Here is a 22,257-nt window from a genome sequence, read left to right on the forward strand (position 1 = left end):
TTTGCATTCACCTCAATGTAAACTTAGCCAATTTACTGAAGATTTAGAAAGAGGTACCGAAATTTTTCATATTTTGTCTGTTGTGTAATATTTATTTCTTTGTATTTGCATCAGACTCAAGATGGTCCATGTACAATCACACATAAGAGGTATATAAAAACAAAGCAAATACGGTACTCAACTCCAAAGAGCTGAGTTATAATGTACCGTACCATATATAGGATAGTTACCGTAGTATACATAGATTAATAGTAGCATTCCAATCGCATTTGTTCATAAATCCATTGGTTGGCAGATAATTGACAACTTGTTGACAAGTTGTTGGCAGATAATTGACAAAAGTATACAAACTGATATATTTTTTTACAACTGAGAGATTGAAAAGTTATGTTTTTGGTATCAACAAAAGCAGAGGTGATGCTGTAGCCTATAGTCTCAGCAGATGAAACAACATTCTGTAACAATTATTGTATTCAATATTTAAGTGATTACTGCTAGATAAAAGATAGTTACACCATAGTTGACTGGCATACAATAGGAACGAAGCAACAAAACATTTAGAAAACCTTGCTTTTAGAATGTTGCCAGAACAATACAACGATTGTAATTGTCATTTGATGTCTTCATCATCAGATAGCCTATATATATACTGTAACAATGTAACATGTTGTCAATTATTACTTTTAAATAATTCAGAGGTCTAAAGGCACATGTGTTTTTCATTTAAATATATTATTTAATGATTGGATTAAAATCTAGTTTCTACGTCTTGGATTTAAATAAAATTAATGGGAAGTATAGTGATATTCATATGAAATACCTTGTCTAACATGTAATAAAATTAATAATTTTCCTCATATTAAAACAGTCATTCAGTGAGCTGCTTCCCATGTTCTTAAAAAAGCTGACTAAATGTCAAGTACAGTACCTACTGTTTAATTACTTCAAAACACGACTGTTATACTATGACATTCAAGAGATATTTCAGTGAAAAGACACTCGGCTACCCGAGACTTCATCTGGAGACATACAATACTGATAGACAAAGCAAGTAAAGGTTGACGTCAGGGATATTAGAACACCGGGATTGCTGACTTTGCAAATTTCGATAAAGCGATGGACACTAGAAGGGTCAGCGCTGTTAACGCCCGAAAATGAAAAAGGCGAAAGCGCGTGTCAATTACGCTGTTGAGAAGTCGCCTTTTCTAGATATCTGTTGTATTTCTGTTTGATTAACTTAGATACACCACACTTTAATAGATTACACACAGACCACTTTATTGTACACGTATTACAAAACGATAGTGAAATATAACAATGGTTTCTATGACGAAACACTGCAATATCCCTGCTGTGAAGCAAGTCTCGTGACTGTATGACAGAAAAAGAAATCCAGTCGTTGCTTTGCAGCTGTGTAAAGTAGAGAATCTAACGATGTAGGATAGTGTGATAGTTTCAGCGTTTTAGTACCAGTACACTGGCAGTTAAGATTCAATTGGCTAGTTATATAGAACATAGTCAGTTAAGTTTAGTATTATTACAGACTTCGAAGAATATCGGTAGTTGGCGTTACTTTAAATGTACATTTTGTACTTTACACGATTGCTGGACTACTGTCAGTATGTTGATACATTTTAGTACGGCATCGGTTCTGGTAGGTCACAGTTTGAATTGAATAAACAAGAGGCAGGCTTGGAGTCAACATTTTAAACTGTAAAAAAGCGTTGTTAAAAGAGGTGTAAGATTTTAACGCTTAAATCTAAAATAGCTACAACAACTGCATGGGACTATTAGGCTATAGGTTCTCGTACGTCGTACCTACTAGTCTGTAAATATTGTCGGATTTTATAATTTAGAAATGCTAAAAGTTTCTATAATCTGTCACAGTGTAAGTTGATTTCAAGTTAATTAAGTTATCTGCCAATTTATTCCGTTCATCGCTCATTTTTAAAATCTTGTCGCGATGGTGAACACGTGCTGTGTACCGGGATGTAGTAGTGGCTACAAGTCGAGCAAAGAAGACAAGCCCGCTTTATTTAAATTCCCTGCAGATCCTGATATTCGAAGAAAATGGGTTGCAGCTATTCCACGCAAAAACTGGACTTTAAGTAAAAATCATAGAGTTTGCGATAAGCATTTTCATGCTAATGACTTTCAAACAGTTTCCTTTGATAAAAAGAAAAGACGAAAAGTAAAACGAGAAACCACCGAATTAGTTTGAAAACGGCTAAAACCTACTGTAATTCCAAAAGTGTTTCCAGGACTTCCTAAATATTTATCATCAGTTCAAACTATCAAACGATCGTCTGCGTCCACTGCAGCCGAAAGAGCCGAGAAACAAAACGCAAAACTAGAAAAAGAAAATATGGAGTTTTTAGCAGTCGATAAAATCAAAGACTTTTTTGCACTTAAGAATGAACTTCAAAAAGTAACACTGCCTTTTGGATATGTTTTCAAAACTGAAGAAAACCAAATTTCTTTTCACCTGATTGACAATGCTAAGTTGAAAGAAGCCCCAAAATTGCTTGCTTCAGTGCTTGTATTTGACAACCTGACTGTTTCGGCCTTTTCGTCATCTTCCCGCTTGCCTCAAAGTACTTATCAACACTTGTTGCAAGGCAAAAACATCAAAAGCTTTTCTGGTTTTAGCAATCTATTAGCGCACTGCAAAGCTGTGGCTGATAAGAGCACTTCCACTAGTGCTGCTTTTATTGATGTAGCTGTTTGCGCATTACAAGACTACATCAGCGTCGTGGCTGAAAGAGGTGAAAATGTAGCAAATGCTGCATTATTGTATTTCATAATTGAACAATTGCAACTGCTGTTTAAACCAAAAGAAGGTCGGCGATATTTTGCTACAATAATAACAATGGCCTTTTTGTGGCAATTGACCAGTACATCGCTATATAAAAAATTGAAAACTGTTTTCCTTTTGCCATCCTTGAGCACGCTTCGCTCATATTCCAGTGGATGTACCGTTGAGTCTGGCCAACTAGACCTTCCATACTTGAAGCAACGGATTTCTGATTTGACTGAGCACGAAAAGTTTGTCACTCTCTTAATTGATGAAGTCTACACAGCACGCAGAGTCGAATACAACAATGGAGTTTTGTAGGAATCACTGAAGATGGAGCTCCTGCTAAAACGGTTCTTACATTTATGATTCAATCTTCATGCTCAAAATTTCGTGATGTTGTATGTCTGATTCCTGTAAACAAAAAAACATAACAGGTAGGCTATGTTTTTTCTATTAAGTTACTGGTTGCAAGACTGTGTTTCATCACTTTCAGCATTCGTGAGTTATTGTAAACTAAAATTACTTAGTAGCAATAGGCTGTATTTTGGCATTCGCATGTGGTTTGTTTTAAACAAAATAACGTTTGTAAAATTAATACTTGTTTACAGTCCTTTTCCTCGGATTTTACAAGCGCCGCTGCTTGCACGCATAGTGCAATGTCGTAGCGTTGATAAATTGTTAGCAATTTTTATCAGATCTGAATTCCAGATCTGGCGCTCTGTATGAATATGTGTTATCACAGTTGTGTTCTTGCTCTTTCGGTCTACATCTTGTAAGACTCAAATCTTGTTTTATGCTAGGTTGTTCTACTTCACCTACAGCAAGTTCCACTCTGTGTATCAAGGTTTATTTCTAGTATCTTTGTTTTTATTTTTAGTAGTTTGCACGAAGTTAAATAGCCTACAACATTACCGTGCACAAATGCGAGAGTTTTAACAACTAATCATGTAGTTATTGTGGGAAAGAGCCAAGCAGGATCTTTTGGAAGTACTTATTCTTATGTCTTTTCTTTGTTGTTATAGAAAGATGATGGTTGATTTGTGTGGAGGGGAACTCAAACCATTTATCGATCATCCTACAAGATCTGGCGAAAAACTTTTTCTTCTGTTTGATTTCACGCACAACTTCAAGAACATTTTCAATAATTTTATGTCTAAATGCTACATGACGATACCAAATGCAGGTTTTGAAAGTGTACTTGGGGAGTCATGCCATGCCAGCTTCAACCACATTAAACGTCTTTACGCAATTGAAGAACACAAATGTTTAAAAGTTGCCCACACCGTGAAGAAAGTTTCGCTAAATCCCAGCATTGTGTCACGAACATCTCCGCAACATACTTTGTGTAAGTCGCTTTTAAAACAGTTTTAATTTGCAATAGAATACCTAACGTACAGCATTCAATTCCGTTTAACTATTTGTTTTCCGTGGAGAAGATGGTGCATGTGTTTCATGAAACAGTAAAACATATGCTAATTTTCTATTGATTAGCCTAACTCTTATCGGTTACAACTACAAGTCACATGTAAGAAGTACCTGTATGCGTTTGTATACGATGACACCTGCTGCTGATCGCAGAACTAGAATTTGTGCAACTTTTACTCACTTTAAATTTTATGTTTAGTCTTGTTTTAATTTAAAAATTATTACTTTTCAGGTGTATTCAGTGAGCCAACAATCACTGCCTTGGAGTATTATGCGAAAGACAATCCAGACTTTTTGGGGACTGCTCGATTTTTAAAATTTGTACTAGAGATTTGGAAAATATTGTCTTTGAAAACGCCGAGCAAATGTGAGTTTGAAAGTGACAGTACGGTTTTAGTTTTTGCTAGTACATATATCTTACGCTTGCAAAGTTCAATCTGCTAGCAGTAGAAATGGTTGATTACCGTAGTTAAAACGTCCACCTCATGTGCCCAAAGTTCAATTCTCAGACTAAAAGCTCTGGCATGACAGAAAACGTATCTGTGTTATGATTTTACATTATGTTGTGTGTCTGTTTGTTTGACCTTTGCAGTTATTGTTTCATGTAATGACCTGCACAATGTTAAGCACCACCGCTTCCACTAAATTTAGCTTAATTTTGAAGAATTATTTCAAAATGATAAAGTTTAACTGAAAACTATTAATTTATTGCAAACTCAAAGCCTCAATCATTTGTCTCTTTGTCCTCTTTTGACTTGTCTGTTTACGTGAAAAATATCAGAAGTGGTTGATTTTGGTTAATACTTATTATAAGTTGAGTTTCAAGACTTTTCATCATCATCATCATAATCCATCGTCGGTTTGTTCCCCACTAGTGGGGGTGGCCGATTGTTTCCGCGCAGCAATTTAGCTTTTGCTGCATTTAAATAATATTTTGGAGCATAATATTATTTATATCTAGCGTATTTTATATTTATATATTGTGTAAACAATATTATGTTGCTGTTTTTGTATGCAGGCTACAGAAAAAGGGGTGCCGCTTGCGAGCCTCTTCAACTGACGCAAAGCGAATCGGACAGCAGGTTCTCTTTTCTGAACACGGCTGCCAATACTTTGATATCTTGGAAGCAATCAGGCAAAGCAGGACTAACTAAAGAAACTTTTTTAGCATGCATTCAAAGTATTCAAGCAATGGTGTCTCTGGCTGAGCATTTAATATTCCACCACGACTTTATCTACGTTCTCCCTGGAAAGTTTTGCTCCGATCCGATTGAGGGAAGATTTGGGTGGTAACGCCAAGTTAATGGTGGCAATTTTTTCATGTCCATCAACTTTTTCAAGCTGAGAAAAAAATCCGTTGCTTAAGCCTAATCGAAAAAGAGTCCATTTTCAAGAAATCTAACCTTGCTCTTCAAAGTGAAAATACACCGTTACATGAGGACTATGTTGAAATTACGGAAGACAATTGGCTTTTGGAATTTTTTAAAACTGCAACCATAGACGAAATTTCCGAAACAGATTCTTCCATCACATACTACGTGAGTGGATATATTGCCAGAAGTGTATCACGGACAAGGAAATGCACCCCGTGCAAAGATATGTTAGTTCAAGAAAACACTGATCCATCCATAACCGACGAATGCTTAAAAAGTAATCCAAATGAACTACCTGCGATGTGTGGCGGATTATCGGTACCAACAGAATACTGTTTTACTCTCTGTAGCTTTGCGAACCAGCTGTATGCCGCAGTAATAGCAGATGAGCTCATTCGGAAAAAGCTGCTTGCTACCAGCAATCAGCGAGGTTCATTTGTTGCAGCTGCTGCCAAATTTGCGAAGGACTCAGAGTCTTACAATGTTTTATTTTCGCAAACATGTACTTCAGGCCATAACAATTTCGATTTAATTTTAAGAGTCTCATTTAATTGCTTTGCGAAAAATGAACTGACACGGTTGAATCGTGTGGAAATTGAACCACCAGCAAAAATGTCTCGTACTTTTCGCAAACTGAACTCCAAAAGTGCTAAATAAACTAAATGAAAATTACCCCATTTTGTGTTTCAATTCAACGCTGTTTATCTATTTGCTGTTTAAATTAATATTCTTTTATATTTATGCACTTTTGCATTTGTAGCAATGTGTTTAACTCCTATCGATGTAATAAATTGTAGGAATATTCATCTAAATTGTGAATACCGTACTTAACATTCATTTCTCTGATGTTTAAATTGCTGAATTTAATGTTGTATACTGCTTTATTAATTTTGTTTTATCTGGTGTGAGACTTAAACCAGTGCCATTCAATCATGATCTTGAAAAGCAAGCGTTAAACCAGCCAGTCACTAAATGCATGTTGAGGGACATTTATTCTTCCTTAAATGCACTGCAACATAGTCTGATGTAGTAACCCTCCTATTGTCCACTTCAAAACAGAGTCAGCAATACCGTTGTTCTAGATATCCCTGGGTTGACGTTCTGAAAATTTCTGCACAAAAGAACACACATTTTTAAATAAATTGATGTTGCTGCCCAATGATTTCTTTGTTTTTCATTGTTGCATGGTTGGATAGCCTTACTTATATTTTATGGTATTGCTTTCATTATCATTATGTTCCTTCCTCGTATTGAGGGTTGTATACAATGCACCATTATTCTGGACTATAGGTTGTTCATAACTGCACTTTCATTACTTAATTTTTCCATTTAGTGATGTTTGTTGCCCAACTCATTCTTGGTCTGAATGGTTTGCTTATGTTTCTTTTACTGTTTATCGTCTCTTTCATAATCTTTGTAATCAGTTTTGCCTTATTGTGTGTCCAAAATACTTAATTTTTCTTCTTTTGACTATTGGGAGCTGGTATACAAGTCCCCCCCCACCACCCTTGGCAACTCATGACAAAGAGAAATTGACCAAAACATGTGAATTAAAGTGTGTGAACAGTAAAGCAAAGGTAAAGTAGTTTCACCCTATATGTTTAGTTGAGTCCTGTCTTTGTCATGAGTTGCCAAGGGTGGTGGGGGGGACTTACCGTATTTTACGGACCATAAGGCGCACCGGACCATAAGGCGCACGATCAATTTATGAGGAAAAAAAGAATTTAAAGTGCGCCTTATAGTCCGTAAAATACGGTATATACCAGCTTTGACTATTGTAAGAGAATTTTGCTTGAATTGAATTTGGATAATTGAGTAGTAGAGACTTTTGACGCAAGGCTGGTTACTGAGATTGACAGTGTAAACTTTCTGATTGTTGAAGTCTTGTTGCCAGGGAATTATTCCATCCATTAGGCGCCGCTGAATCTAGAACAGTCCTTAGAATGCATTGCTCAAGCCCACACCTCGAGACTCGAACCAGTATAGGGTGAAACTACTGAACCTTTGCTTTACAGTTCATATATTTCACCCTATATGTGTTGGTTGATTCCAATCTTTGATGTATATTCACGTCATAGCATTTATAACGAGTGCGGAGACTTGTACACCAGCTTCCAATCTCCTATATCCTATTAGACTGCCAACTATCAATTAAAATTGGTAAACTATTTTTCTTGCATTCTTTTAAATTTTAGCAAATAATAACCTAACAGTTAAGAGGAAAGCAACTATCACAACATTGGTTTGCATAGTTGACTTAATTTTTTTACAATGCAGACAAAGCTACGATTATCTTTTTGCTATGTTAAGTAGCTGTTGGTTTATTTAAATTTAGTTTATGTTGAAAGAAATGTGGATTTAAGTTCAAGAATGAAACGATCCACAGATGATGATGTAAAGCAGTCACTTTTAATATTGCAACAGGTGTGGTGATAACCTGTCGCTGTGTATTGTATGCCTATTTGAATTTTAAAAACATTAAACCTTAAATGTTATAGACACATTTTTTCACAGGCCGGCAGTAACATCCTACCATATTTTTTGTAGTAACCGCCAGAGCAGCGCAGTATTTGTTTGATAGTAACACTTGCAGTAATGATAATATTTTTTAACAATGTATGACTTTGTATGTTTTAATCGGCGTTGCATTTGCTTGTTGCAATTACATTGTCTGATACTTTCTTGCATTAATAATGAAAAAAACATGAAACCTTTTTCAGCAATTATTTTGTGTGAAACAGTAAGATTTTACAAAAATTACCGTATTTGCCATGACTGAGCGTACCTATTTGGCAGGCACTTAACTGACTGCACCTAAAAGTCCATCATTTTTGTCTATTGTTTCTGTTGCTGTATATCAGTGTTGTAACTTATGATTTTGTCACTACAGGAAATTTCTCAACGTTTTGTGACCTTTTTTCAATACTTGTTGGAGGATTTCAAGCTAAGTCCGACACAAGGATTAGAGTTCTGGGTTACCAAACCTAATCTTTTGTTTGTAGTAGACAAAAACCATGTCTTGAATGTTTTTATTTCAGAGGCGATTGCACCATGTTACATCACTATGCGTTCGGAACATGACGATTAGTTTGCCAACGGCACATGATTCTGAAAACTTGAACATTAACGAACCACTGCTATATTTTACTCTTCATCCCAATAATCGCGACGACCAAGGTTTGAACAACATTTCTATGCAGTAAAAGTTTTAGTTGCTTCATCGTATATGATTTTTGCTAATGTCATATTTTTTCCAACACTTTGATTAGATGAGATCTTCAAGAGCGACACAGTGAGATACAGTCCAAATCCAACATGGTCATCCATTGCGATTAAAACATCTAAATATTTTAACTTGTCAGGTATGACTTATATAATCATTCAGAAATCTGGTGTTTAAATATAGAATTGGTTATTTAGAATTATATATAAAACATGTAACAGACTAATTGTTTCAAAATTGCTGTGTTAAGAGTAGTGATGCACTAGAGACATTTGGCCAGAAACCAGAGACAGAATGTTAATTCCGGCCGTAGCTTCCGGTCTTTGTTAATATCTCCAGACTCAGAGGCTACTTTATAATCAATGTTTAACCAACGTTGTTGGCATTAGCATTGACATGGAGGTCTAAAAGTATCTTTTGGACCTCCATGTCAGATGATTTTGAGGGCTTGTAATTTGTTTGCCAGATAATTCATACTTAGATAATATGAAACCAAGGAACTTTCAGAAATAATTAATTAAACTACCATTCAACGTTTTATAAGTAGAGAAAACTTTTTCTCAAACCGTAGAAAGTTTCATTATCAGATCACCGCTTCAATGCGTGATTGTGTGAATATTCAATTGAACACTGAGAATATGTCCTTATAATGTTTGTAATGTATTGTATTGAGTTTGAATTTAACCGTTGTTATTGCGTTCATAAACGTAGTTGCACTGATGAGAATTTAATATTCGAAAACGCGTTCTGCAACACTGTTTTTTGCACTCTGCAATGCTTGATGCAGATTTATCTACAGATTTCCATCACGCATTGAAGCGGTGATCTGATAATGAAATTTTCTACGGTTTGAGAAAAAGTTTTCTCTGCTTATAAAACGTTGAATGGTAGTTTAATTAATTAATTCATACTTACTTTACAAAGAAGTAATTAAAGGCATTAAAATTGAGTAAGTACACTCTCACAGTCTCACACTTGTCTTAATATTATTTTTTCTCCAACGCATAGGTGATGCATGAATGGCAGCTTATCTATCACTGTGTATTGTTGAGAGCATCGTGCAGTCAGTTTTTGAACTATTGCAGTCAGTCAGTACTAGTAGGCTACCTTTCGTATCACTGTTTTTGATAATTTCCTCAAAGATCTTTCAGACATGCTATGTTTCACTCTTGTTAATTACCATGTAGGTTTTACCATTCGGCTATGGATTGGTAATGATGACAGCTACATGCCAGCTCTGCAGTGGGAAGTCACGTTAAAGACACTTAATTGCATTGGAAATTCAGTACGACGGTTTATATTTATGAAATATATCATGTGGTGTAGTTTTATTATTTATATATTTGTGTAATATTTAAGTGGCAGCTGAGAGCTGACCTTGGTGTGCTTTTTAGTCTTTCGCTGCCATCCTTGTGTGAATTATTTGTGTTTACTGTGTTTTTGTTATTTGCCAGCAGAAAAAAGTTAAACTTGTAGAAGCTGTCTGTGCCTTGTACATATATCAACATCAATATTAATTTAATCATGCATTATATATTTAACTAATGGGCGTTGAGCTATTTAAAGTAACTTCACAAATGTTGATACAAATGACCTGTGTTAGCCTGATGCTAGATTCGCTGTGGTAGTAGCGGTTTGTCACTAGCTTTCGGAATACAGTTAGTGATGTGCAATAATGAATTCGTTATAATGTAACTTTTTAGTGTTTACTAATTTCCAGCTTAATCGTATTTCACATTTATTTTTGTATTCTTTGTTAGCCATTTTGTGTTGTAATACAAAATAACTAACTATAACAATAATTTTATTGTTGTTTTCCAAATGTGGAATTTAAAGCTTTAACAAACAATTTTTGAGAATATTTTCATTATATGTAATGTTGGATATTACAAATTTGCAGTTATTCAATGATCATGTGACTTTTCATTCGAACGCGATTGCGGTTGGCATGCATGGCCTCTACTATGGGCCCAGCACCTCTGTCACGGTATCCCAGCCTGGTAGCTCTATGTTTCCAACCACTGAGAGCAATGATATTAGAAAATCATATGGAGTATTTGCACTAAGAAGGTATGTGGTTGTCACTGATTTACAGTAGGACTTTAGCTGTTGACATCAATTAAAATTAGAGATGTACCGATACCAATATTTTGGCCGATCCCGATACCGATATCACTTTTTTAGGCCGATACCGATACTGATACCGATATTTTGGCCGATACTTTAGTGTTACAAAAAGAAGCAATTTTGGTATTTGCAAGGAAATATATCAATGCTAAGTTTTACCTTATTTGCATAAAACTATTAAAAAAAACTTTGGATTGGCATAATTTATTAAAGATTCAAGAATTCAATCTCAACCACATTGTTGTGTCATAATAGTAGGTTTTAGTAATGAAAAGCCACCGTACTTGAGGATTGGGGTATAAGGGAAGAAACATTACATCATAATTGGGGTTTCTGAAAAATTAATAAAATGTTTGCGCAAACTCTCCAAATAAGGCTATCATAATTGATAATAAGATGTAAAATGTAAACCAAGTGATTTGTGTAGTCGTACAAAAACTACTCGACAAGTAATGTGCAACCTAAGGGCGTTTGGTTGAAAAGCTTTTGCCAGGCCAAGACTACCCAGGTAGCAAAAATGCACAATTCTGCATCGCTCCCACCCCGCCAAACGCTCAAAAAACCTGTGCAACTCGGCTGCCCTCAGCAAGCCGGCTCCACCAGTCAGCAATTCAACTTGCACCCTTAGCCGCAACAAAATCACCAAGCCCAAACAATGTCACAGCAGAATAAGTAGGCCCAAAAAGAAAGCAATGGGGCCACAAATCCTCAAAAAACCAATCAAAATGGTCCCGTTGCGCCCAAGATGACAACCTCATTGCGAAGAAAGGAGCGTCCCCCCCCGGCCACCAGCACAAGGCTGAGCACTCACCAACACAGCGAGCTGCCGCAACTCGCCAACCACAACGGTGCAGCTTCCACACTAGCCATTTCAATTCTTGTCGATGTCAATTCTTGCTACAAAACGGCTGCCGAGAAACATATATGCTAGCTATGATATATATGCTGCTAGAGAAACATATAGTTGATTGGATGGTCTAAATGGCTAGTGTGGAAGCCACACCGTTATGGCCAGCGAATCGCAACAGCCCGCCGCACCAGTAAGCGCCCAGCCCCATGTCGACAGCAGGGAAGGACCCTTTCCCCCACAATGAGGCCGCCATCCCAAGCGCAACAAGACCACTTATTGATTAGTTCAGTGAGGATTTGCAGTCCCACCACCCCGAGCCCACCTAATCCGCCACGACATTGTTCAAGCCTGGTGAGTCCACCTCAACGAAAGACGGAAACCAAATCACAAACTGACAGAACCAGCCCACCAAAATAACCAAGCCACACGGGTCCCTCAAACGTCCAGCAATGCAAAAACGATGCAAAACTACACATTCCCGCCACCTGGGTAGTGGGTACTGGGTAGTCTTGGCCTGGTTTTATCCTCTGCTGAGAGTAAAAAAGAAACACAAATGATAAACATTGGAGAAATTGAGTCTCTTTGACAACTTAAGAATTGAACAACGCAAAACTGCTGAAACAAAATGTTTTGTTTGAGTGAAAGAATCACTGTAAGCAAACAATGCCAAAAGGTGCGCCCATGAAGTCATGGGAGTGTGAGGTATCAAAAATTTGATCAGGTTGTTATTTTTCTACTTCAATGTGACGACATTGACGTTAGTTACTACTTTAAAAAATCTATATCTTTGCTTCTGCAGAAAATCCGCAGAAAACGCCTTTTTTTACACGTTTAGTATCGGCCACAGTATCGGCCAAATTTTGCCGATACCCATACTCAAAAAATGGCCGATATCACCGATGCCGATACCGATATATCGGTACATCTCTAATTAAAATATATGTTTGTCGGCCTACTCAAGAAATGATTCCTTGTACTGTTTGACTGCTTGCCTGCTATATATAATTGTATATGCTACACAGTACCGCTGTACCGGTACTGTACATATAGCATATGACAAATCTGGGATCATATTATTCATTTTCACTATATCGTTGCCTTCGTATTGGACATTTGTCACTTTTAATTTGCATCCAACTCGCATCTTTTCCTGGTCATAAGTCCTTACATTTCTGACCTCGACAAACATAACAATGGCCAATAATCGAAGTGGCCCATGCCTGCTGTGATGAATCTTAGATCTACATCCCACTTTACGTGGGGGCGTGTATGCACAGTTGTACACTACAGTTTGTACACCGAGTATCTTCACAACACGCTGTGCCTATTATTAGTGTTGTAAAGTCATGCGATAGGATTCTTAACCGTCTAAAGCTTAATGCATGTGTTTCAAACGTGGCCTACACGGATTTACACAATAAAGTCATGCACATAACACGATAAGCGTATCTGCACATGAAGGAGCTGACGTTTATCACCCGCATAAGTTTCTAGACTAGAGCAGTGCATCATGTTCACATTCAATGTTTACATTCAACTAACACGAGCCACATTGCTTATTGAAAGTCAGTCAGTGTTGACTACATGTTGGCTAGTAAAGAGTAATGTAATGGCACTCATTGTGATGGAGTATTGCATTGTGATTAATTTCCTTTTTTGCATTTGGCCAAACTTTTTTAATGCCGGGTGCAGTAGATCGGACTCAATGTAAGGAGATTTTTAAAACAGAATGTAGTGTTATGATAGTCGTTGATCATTTTGAGTGACATCATGCGTGCAACGTAGAGTCATAGAATAAGAGCGGACTTTTTTTTGCTTCTGATGCGTTTTCTTGGTGTTTACCTGAATTGTGTCTCAGCCAAGATATGCAGGTTCATTTGACTGACGAAATGTACACAAACTTTAAGAAAGTGCTGTCTCTTCGCCACTTATCTATCCATCTTGGTTACATTTTTAACTTCTCGTGTCCACACCAACTCTTGTCTAATCTTTACCACGTTGTCTATGCTCAGAACACTTTTTCAATTAGGATTCTACTTACATTACATCAAAGTTCAAGCAATATTCCCGGTCACTGAAATGCATAATTGTTGAGTATGTTGCCTTTTTTTTAGAATACTAACCTGCAAGAACGCAACGCTTCAGCATAAACTGGACGTCGTCACCATACGTGAAGAAGTTAAAAAGTGCGTCAATAACCAAAAAAAAGCGACGAAACTGGTAAACGTCATTTTAATGTAATGTTTCATTGTTTTTTTTTATCATTAACATTTCCTTAACACAAAAAAGGTCTTCGCTACAATATGCAATTTTTTCTAATTGTGATGTATCAACACTGAAACGGCAATCGAAAGGGCGCCGGTTCGACACCGCTCAAGAGCATGCGGCTGTGTCTGTGGCAAGACACTTAAAGGCATGCCTGAAGGTGGACACGAAAATTGGCTTCCTTGCCTTCCCGTCCACTTAATCTAAATCTTAAACCACCGGGCGTAAGCCTGGATACGACGAACAAAACAATCCGCCAACGAATGGAGATGTGTTTTTTTTTTGCGAAAAAAGAACGTGCTATCATCATTTTCAGTAGAGTTTATAAAGGGTTTTTTTTAAGTTGTTTTTTAAGAAGGTAAAATGTAGTTTTAGTTGGTACTGTAGTTGTAGTTTTGAAAAGTTGTCTTTTTAGCTTTTATTCTTGAAAAATCTTCATTCCGTCTACTCAAATTTCCGCGTTATCATTACCTTTCATTTGTTTATGGCTGCTGTGTTTCGCACTGAAAATACGTAATCAAGTGAATCAAACCGGTGACCTCTCGGTCTTGAGCCCAACGCTACACCACTAAGGCGGTATGAACACTGAACAGGTTTTGTTGTCGTTGATACTCCGTCTCTAAAGAAGTTGCTTGGGATCAACTAGTGGTGTCCCAACCAGCAAAATTGGTGCTTTTTTACATCGATTTAACGTCTGCAGACGGTAGATCAATGTAAAAAGCAGCAATTTTGATGACTGGTGTTCTGTGTGTATCGTTTCTTTATTACTAGGAAACGAAATTGGAAAATATTCGAACCAAAATCACACACCTGCGGAAGCTGGTCGCGCGAGAGAAGGTCTTGTTCTCTAGCGAGAAGAGCACTGCTGACCTGAAGATAAAGAGAATAAATGAACTAGGTACATACATCTGCGACATTGGAAAACTGGTTCTTCAAGCAACTTGCATCTTTCAACAGTAAAACAACATGTAACTATCAAGGTTTCGTGTTTGATACAAGTTAACTTTAAGCAATATCACATGAACCTTAGTGGTAATTTCAACCGGGTATGCTATACCTCTGCTTCGACCTTCCTGTCCCATTAGTGCAGTGTTAACTGGACACCGAACACACTCTATAAAGAGAAATCGTTTCGTGTTAACCTTATGGTGTGACCCACCTTCCCTTGTTGATGAGTTTCATACTTTGGTTTATGCGGAGGTGTAATCCAGCGTGTGGCCATCATTCAACGCTTTTTGATGGGAAGCAGCAACAGTAACACTCTAGAAGCTTGCATCTTATTGAAGAGTTTTTGGTCGGATAGATTCTGAGAGATATTTGAACACCACATTAAATTATATGTCTATCACAAGATCATGGATAGCTAATAGAGTTGTGGCAGCCTTCACCTGCTTCGCTTCGCTCTTCCAAGAACACCACAGTTTAATGATATCGCCAAACTCAGAAAAGTGCAATTTGGTTGTTGTTCTTCATTGATCACACTTATTATTTTCACTGATCGCAGGAGAGAAGCTTGAAATGAAGAAGTCTGAGTTGGACGCCGAGCAATCCCGCCACCGTGACAGTCATCATTCATATCTCGATACCAAAGTCAACCTCTCTCAAGTCATCAAGCAACTGGCACTTCGACGGCGCGACATATTATCGGAGCTATCCTTGATATTTCCTATCGCCAAAGTTCGCGTTCCCATCAGCTCAAAGTGAGTTTCAACCACTTGAAGAGATTGTTCTCATGAATGCTTCTACTTTTGTGTTTTGGTTTTGTATGTCATAGACAGCGCGACGGAGCATAGTTTGCACTGTGGATATGGCGCTATATAAATCTTGTTATTATTATAAAATCCATGGTATGTTACAAGTTTTATAGCATTCATGAAGGGATAACCACCTTAAACTTATGTTGTTCTAAATTTTGACTCATATCCAATGGTGAGTTTCACGAAATTACTTTTGTAATTAGGCAGTCAAAGAAATCTTCACCCAGCCAAACTGAAGTGTTTACGATATGCAATGTTCCTTTACCTGAGTCCGAAAGTTTTGTTCGTAAGTATTCGGCTCATCTTTGTTCTTGTTGCATTGAGTAGATATCACCATACGTCGAAACATTGTTGGTTGGAATATTTAACTGAAGTGTGCTTTTTGACTTTTCCAGACAGCAAATTAGCCGTTTTTACGTCTGCAGACGTTAAACCAATGTAAAAAAACGACTGATTTGCTGTCTAGGTTACGCTCATCCTTTACTAATCACATTAACCGTGAAGCATTCCATTAATATTTCAGAGAAGGAAGATTTAAAGACAGCGATAGCTCTCGGCTACACTTCCCAACTTCTCTTAATGCTCTCCCATTTCACCCTGGTACCCCTGCGTTACCCCCTTACGACCAAGGGGTCCCAGCCCTGCATTGTCGACGAAGTGACGGAGAAACTAAACGAGCGCGAACGAATGTAATTACTCAGTTAGAAAAATTGATGTTTTTTTACATTGATGCAATGTCTGACGACTTCACTCTGCAATAACCTCCCAGACAGAAAAATCCGTCACTTTTACATTGATTCAACGTCTGCAGACGTTAATATAAAAATGATGAACATGGCGATTTCTTATATAACATTGAAACGGGCGATGCTTCTTATTGGAAGAAATTAATTTTGGAAAGCACCGATCTTGCGATTAATCCACACTTTAATGGTCGATTTTAAACGCTTTTCAGTTTCCCTTTCGTTGTGAAAACGAGCAAGGAAAGATTCATCTTCGAATACGGAGCCTTTCTCTTGAATAAAAACGTCGCCCAACTCCGCTACTTCTTCAACATTGGGACGGCTGACTTGAGGACTACCTTGGAGAACATCAAGTCCTTGTTGGAGCGGCTGGGAGCTAAAGCAATGATCGGGTGGGTTGGTTGCCAGTTTATTTGGTTGTTATTGTTCTTGTGAATATAAAATGGTGCCTAACCAGTAACCACCTACATTGCTGTAGGTAGCTTGCCGCTAAAAGGTTTTTATATAAGGATATGCTCTGCCAATGCATTGCCATGTAGAGTTGTTCCAAACGGCGTTCTCGTGGTCGCATTATTAGGGTTGTTCTCTATTTGAATTTCACATTGAATGCAATGAATCTGTTAGTGATTATCAAGCAAATTTGTGTCTACCTGTCATCGGCACTCTAATATTGCGGTCTGCTAGTATTCGGAGAATCCGATTCGGAGAAAGTCCAATTCGGAGACAGCTTTTTCGGAGCTTTCTAAAATCTCACAGCGGCATCTGTTTATTCAAAGGAATTAGCTTATAATAGAGGTTAATCAAATAAGCTCTCAGCGAAAAAGTCTCAACTAAAGTTGCTAGATATCGCTATAGCCTATACCGCAAGATATCAGCTAGTTTACATCTACCTCACTGAAACAATAATTTTCTCGTTTGCATGGCCATGGGAAGGTAAACACAGAAACCGTCTACCCAAATGATCCCTACAAAGTCTCTAAATAAACAGAAGCCGTCGCTGGATTTAAGAAACCACCGAATCGGTTTTCTCCGAAAAAGGCTGTCTCCGAATTGGGATTTCTCCGCATCGGCCTCTCCGAAACGGGGGATTCCGACAATTTTGATGATGTAAAGTTGTCAATATTCTCCGCGTACACTTTTATTTCGTAAAAGGACTCTGAAAGAAGTTTCGCATTATTTCACGAAATCCTGCTGTTAGAGTTGCAATCTATTCTGATTGGCTGGTAAGGGCAAGCTTTGCACGCAGGCATCACTCACAACCGATCACCATCAACGACACCCGCACTTCAAAGCCATCATCTGTCAGCTCAATATCAAGCTTGCCTCCCAAGTCTTCAGGTAGGAGCTTCTGCCATGTAACAATACGCTGCTGTAGTCGTCATTTGCACTGTCATGCCAGCAGTTGACTTCCAAAACGGCAAAATCCGTCATTTTTACATTGATTCAACATCTGCAGACGTTGGTTCAATGTGAAAATGACGGATTTTGTCTGAGTTGTAGTTAATTTTCCTATATGCCAACATGTCACTTTGCATCACATCTCAAGCCACCATAAAAATAAGGCTCTTCAAGAGAGTGCAGTTCATCCTAAGCTTAACTGAGATTCTCAAGTGTTGTATTTACACATGATGCTAATTTTAATGTTGGATTAAAGTTGGTTGTCTCAGTAAATTTTGGCCGTTTGAAGTTTGCATTGCTCTGACTAAATCCGCTTATGGCCCCAGTGGCCATCCTAAACTAAAGAATTCCCACAGCGAGCTTACAACATTTCCCCTGACTCTTTAGACACAACGCACATTTGCTACGATTAGGCTACTGCACTACTTTTTGTACAGTTTTGTTTCTTGGTTAAATTATTTTGTGCTTTTAGCGTTTGTCACTCAAGACATTGTCAGTACCTGTGTGCTTTTTCTTTTAAACACTTCGCAACCAGGCTTCCAAATTCTCAACAAAACCAATTTTGCAGATTCTACGATGGCAACGACTTCAAATCACACGAAGCCGCCAGATGGAAGCAAAGTCGATCAATTTGAATCAGCTTCCAACCCTTTAAAGCTCACTAAAGTATGAATGTTTTGCGCTTTTAGTGGGTAATTGCACATCAACAGTAACATGTTTGGGCTGTTGAGAGGGTAATCTGGGGCCTGTGGCAACAAGAGGTCCGAGCCCCCCCTCCCCCAAGTGAGATACCACTGTAAAACAGGTGGTTTATTGTTTTTTTTTTAGTTCCAGGATCCACTAGCAAGTTTTTGGGCTAGGGTACAAAATTACCCCTTGTACCCGCTGATGGTAGGAAGGATAGCCACAGACGGCACTTGTGGCTTTATCAACGGTACTCATTCTAACAACAGATTGATGTGAATTGTTGTGGTTCAGCGAATGGAAACTCGCAACTCGGACCTCCTCAACCTCCGTGGAGAGCTTTTTGGTTCCAAGGAGGTGGCAAAGCAAAGGGATAGGTCTCCAAGGAGAAAGAGGAATGAAGACCAGAGGAGGAAAGAAGAGGAACAGACGGATTTTAGCAGTGACATCGCTTCATCCTCCACCACTGCTTCTACCTATCGGGTCAGTATCAACTTGTTCTGTTTCTGGTGTTCATCTTCAGCAGCCTTTATACACAGGACAATGGTCCGCGCACTGTTATTATTATTACATCATATAGTTATTATTATCATTATTATTATATCATAGTTATAATTTAATATCCTTGCCACTGGTTTCACACATCAGTCTATGCTTTTGATAATGACAACACGTCAAGGATTGATAGCGCAAACTCATCTGTTTTGTGCATGGAAAATACTTTACTTTGCACAAGAAGGTGGCCTACAATTGTTAAAATGGCCTGAAAAATGTTGTCGTTTTACGATTCAACCAACAGCATTATATCATTGCTGATATAGAGATTTTAAGTTTAAACATTTTGGTAGCTTTTCATGCTACAGAAATGTCATTCAAAATGGTCGCTAATGTTAAACTGGGAAGCAAGAAGGTTAAAGATTAGTCTAAATGCAGTGATTTTACCCAGTGTATTATTTTTTTTATTGTTACATTATGAAAAACTTGTCTCTCGCGCATTAAATATTTTTGTCTAACGTTTCTCTTTTATCCCTTCCGTCAAAGCGTATCTCCATTCTTTTTTTGTCGTTTTCAGTCAAACATTCAAGATGACTCCATCGAATCAATTGTTCCCAGCATCTCCGTCCACCGCACCCATCTTACAGGGCTCGAAGAAATCGGACAAACGAAGAAAAATACGACCAAAGTGCCGTTGGCCACCGCGCGTGCGGAACTCTTGGGGAAGAAATCGAACCGGAAGTCCTCAGATTCCGATAGGTGGGGCCGAAAAGCGGCAAGTACTTCCTCCGAGTCGTTAAATCAAAAGCGCAACGCGTTGTTCAGCCGCAACAGCGCGCAACATTCTGATTCAAGTTCAACCGACAGCTCATCTCGCGTGAAAGCCGACACGCTTTCTAGTAACGGTTCTGAAACCAGCTCATGCCAGTCTAAACAGGATGACAAAGATCAGATTTTCACTGATGACGCAGAGAAACCTGTTAACGGGCGGGATCAAGAACCAGTATTGGAGTCAGCATCTCACATCGATTCTGTTCGCAAAGCTAACGACGTTTCGAATTTGAAAGCAAGTGTTTCGTTGACCATTAACCGAAACGTCTTGGCAGTTGATTCTGAAGGACAGGCTTCAACAACTGTATTACCAGAAGACGATTTAGATTTATGTTGATGATAAGTTCTTCAGAGTAATTATGTGATAGTTTATTTAATCCAACTGTGCTAACGGTTATATAATATACATTGTGTTAAGCATCATTTTTTCAGCTTTACAGGATATCCCAGACAGCAAACCAGTCGTTTTTTTTTACATTAATTCACTGCAAACGTTGAATTAATGTAAAAAAACGACTGATGTCTGTCTGGGTAGTTCCAATGAATTGTCCCTTGACGTATTTATCAACTAATTTTCAAAGTTCATCGTAGAATATTTTAACTGCTATTTCGTTCGGTGGAATTTCAAGATCCGGACAAACTCAGGTAGATCTTGATGTTTATTTGGATTTTCTAATTCATCCTCGCATTGGCCAAATGCTAAGACAAAAATTCTGTCATCCGCTTTATTTCGTCTTAATTTTCCTGCTTTATGATCGGTAGTCACTGAACATTAACAGTGAGTGGTCACTTTATACTCAGTGCCCAAGACAAATGTCGTTACTCTATCTATAAAAGTGCGGAGTTATATCTTGTGACAAGGCCCGCCTCCATCGGCCAATCAGAAGACTTTGCTCTTAATTCGGGTTCAAATCCCAGACAACAAAATCCGTCTGCAGGCGTTGAATCAATGTAAAAATGAAGGGTTTTGCTAACTGGGAACGTTTTTTGTTTTATCCACCCTCAAGGTGTGAAGGCGATTGCGGCACTTGGAGGTGAATCCGGCCACCCTCGGTAACGGGACATCACCGGATTAAAACTGGACTACTACTACCAGGCGTACTCCCGGTGGTTGAAGATGTCCATCTTCAGGCATGCCTTTAACTGTCCTGTCAAAAGACACAGCCGCATGCTCGTGAGCGGCGTCGAACCGGCGCCTTTTCGAGTGCCGTTCCAGAGCTCTCGGCTCTGCAACCGACTTGTTAATACGTCACTGGTTTGTGATCGAATGTGTGAAATCACATTCTTGCGTTTCAACCCAGCTACTACGTTTAAGACCGCTCGGAGAGCTGAAACAAAGTAGGGCCACTACCCACTACCATCTTGTTCTTTAACGAGTGTTTTGGGACAGTGAAGTCCAGTTACTTCAAATTTCAGCGGATTTTTACCGCACTTCGACAATTCGTTAACATTCATTCAAATCTGTGGACAAGCTGACTGTTCATTTGTTCAATCTTTAGTCCAGTGCAGCGTTTCTCAACTTTTGACTGGCAAACCTATAAACAGGTCTGGGTAACGTAATACTCCCCAATCACCGTTAACATCCTGCTACTGTGCTATCTAGGCTACTGTTGTGTACAGTGGCGGCTCGCGGCTAATTTTAATAGATAGGCTGCAAAAATATCTTACATTTACCAATTTCACGAGGATGGCTGCAGCCGGCTAGAACGAGCCACCACTGGTTGTGCATGTATCACTTCTCAGAACTCCTCACATGTGGATTACTGCACTGTCAGTTGAGAATGGCTGCTTTGTTGCATTCCGACGAATGTGTAGTGGAAATTAGTGACAGTGAAATATTGGTTTGTACCATCACTGCACCATGGCTAAAAACTAATCAGTTACCAAAAAAGAGGCTGGATTATTTTTTCGTTTTTTTTTTCTGTGCAGTGACTTGACCAAATAGGTCAAAAAAAAACTTTGAAAGATCAACTTGTTCAGCTATTTCGTCCTGACCATTACGATGTGTCATCATGTGCAATAGTTTTTAGTTTCATCTATGTTGCAGTGATGTTCTCAAATGTACCTTACCCATTAAAACGTTGAGATGCTGATATTCTTGTTTTATTTCTGAGCGGAGTTATTAGCGCTAATATATTGGAGGCGAGACACACTGCCAAGCCCAAGTGAAGTAATGGGTTGTCGGCTTGTCGCCACACAGAATGATTGAATCTTTATCCTCGTACGGTACTGGGAAAGCTTAATCCTGGCGGTTTCGCATACTTGTAGACAAGAGGCTTTGAATCACTG

The 22,257-nt window shown here is 38.4% G+C and overlaps 1 protein-coding gene across 1 annotated transcript; it reads left to right on the forward strand.

Moving 5' to 3' along the window:
* Window positions 1–5,499: 5,499 nt before the first annotated feature.
* Window positions 5,500–22,052, forward strand: LOC145777465 (UV radiation resistance-associated protein-like). Its single transcript, XM_082588841.1, has 15 exons — window positions 5,500–8,019; window positions 8,634–8,772; window positions 8,865–8,957; window positions 10,006–10,103; window positions 10,719–10,888; window positions 13,910–14,015; window positions 14,832–14,958; window positions 15,565–15,760; window positions 16,021–16,103; window positions 16,341–16,506; window positions 16,773–16,952; window positions 17,807–17,898; window positions 18,527–18,624; window positions 18,937–19,125; window positions 19,715–22,052. Exons 1-15 carry the CDS (start codon window positions 7,966–7,968, stop codon window positions 20,303–20,305), a joined length of 2,382 nt encoding a protein of 793 aa, XP_082444967.1. The 5' UTR covers window positions 5,500–7,965; the 3' UTR covers window positions 20,306–22,052.
* Window positions 22,053–22,257: the final 205 nt, after the last annotated feature.

Source organism: Aplidium turbinatum, chromosome 9 (genome assembly GCF_918807975.1).
Source record: "Aplidium turbinatum chromosome 9, kaAplTurb1.1, whole genome shotgun sequence".
NCBI classification, from domain to species: Eukaryota; Metazoa; Chordata; class Ascidiacea; order Aplousobranchia; family Polyclinidae; genus Aplidium; species Aplidium turbinatum.

What these genes read in the sequence shown, in the direction of transcription:
- LOC145777465 (XM_082588841.1), top strand. Translation starts at nt 7,966, where the DNA reads ATGAAACGATCCACAGATGATGATGTAAAGCAGTCACTTTTAATATTG. An exon ending in GGAGCTAAAGCAATGATCGG is followed by an intron (nt 16,953 to 17,806) that starts GTGGGTTGGTTG and finishes CTTTGCACGCAG; the next exon opens with GCATCACTCACAACCGATCA. An exon ending in CTTGCCTCCCAAGTCTTCAG is followed by an intron (nt 17,899 to 18,526) that starts GTAGGAGCTTCT and finishes CCAATTTTGCAG; the next exon opens with ATTCTACGATGGCAACGACT.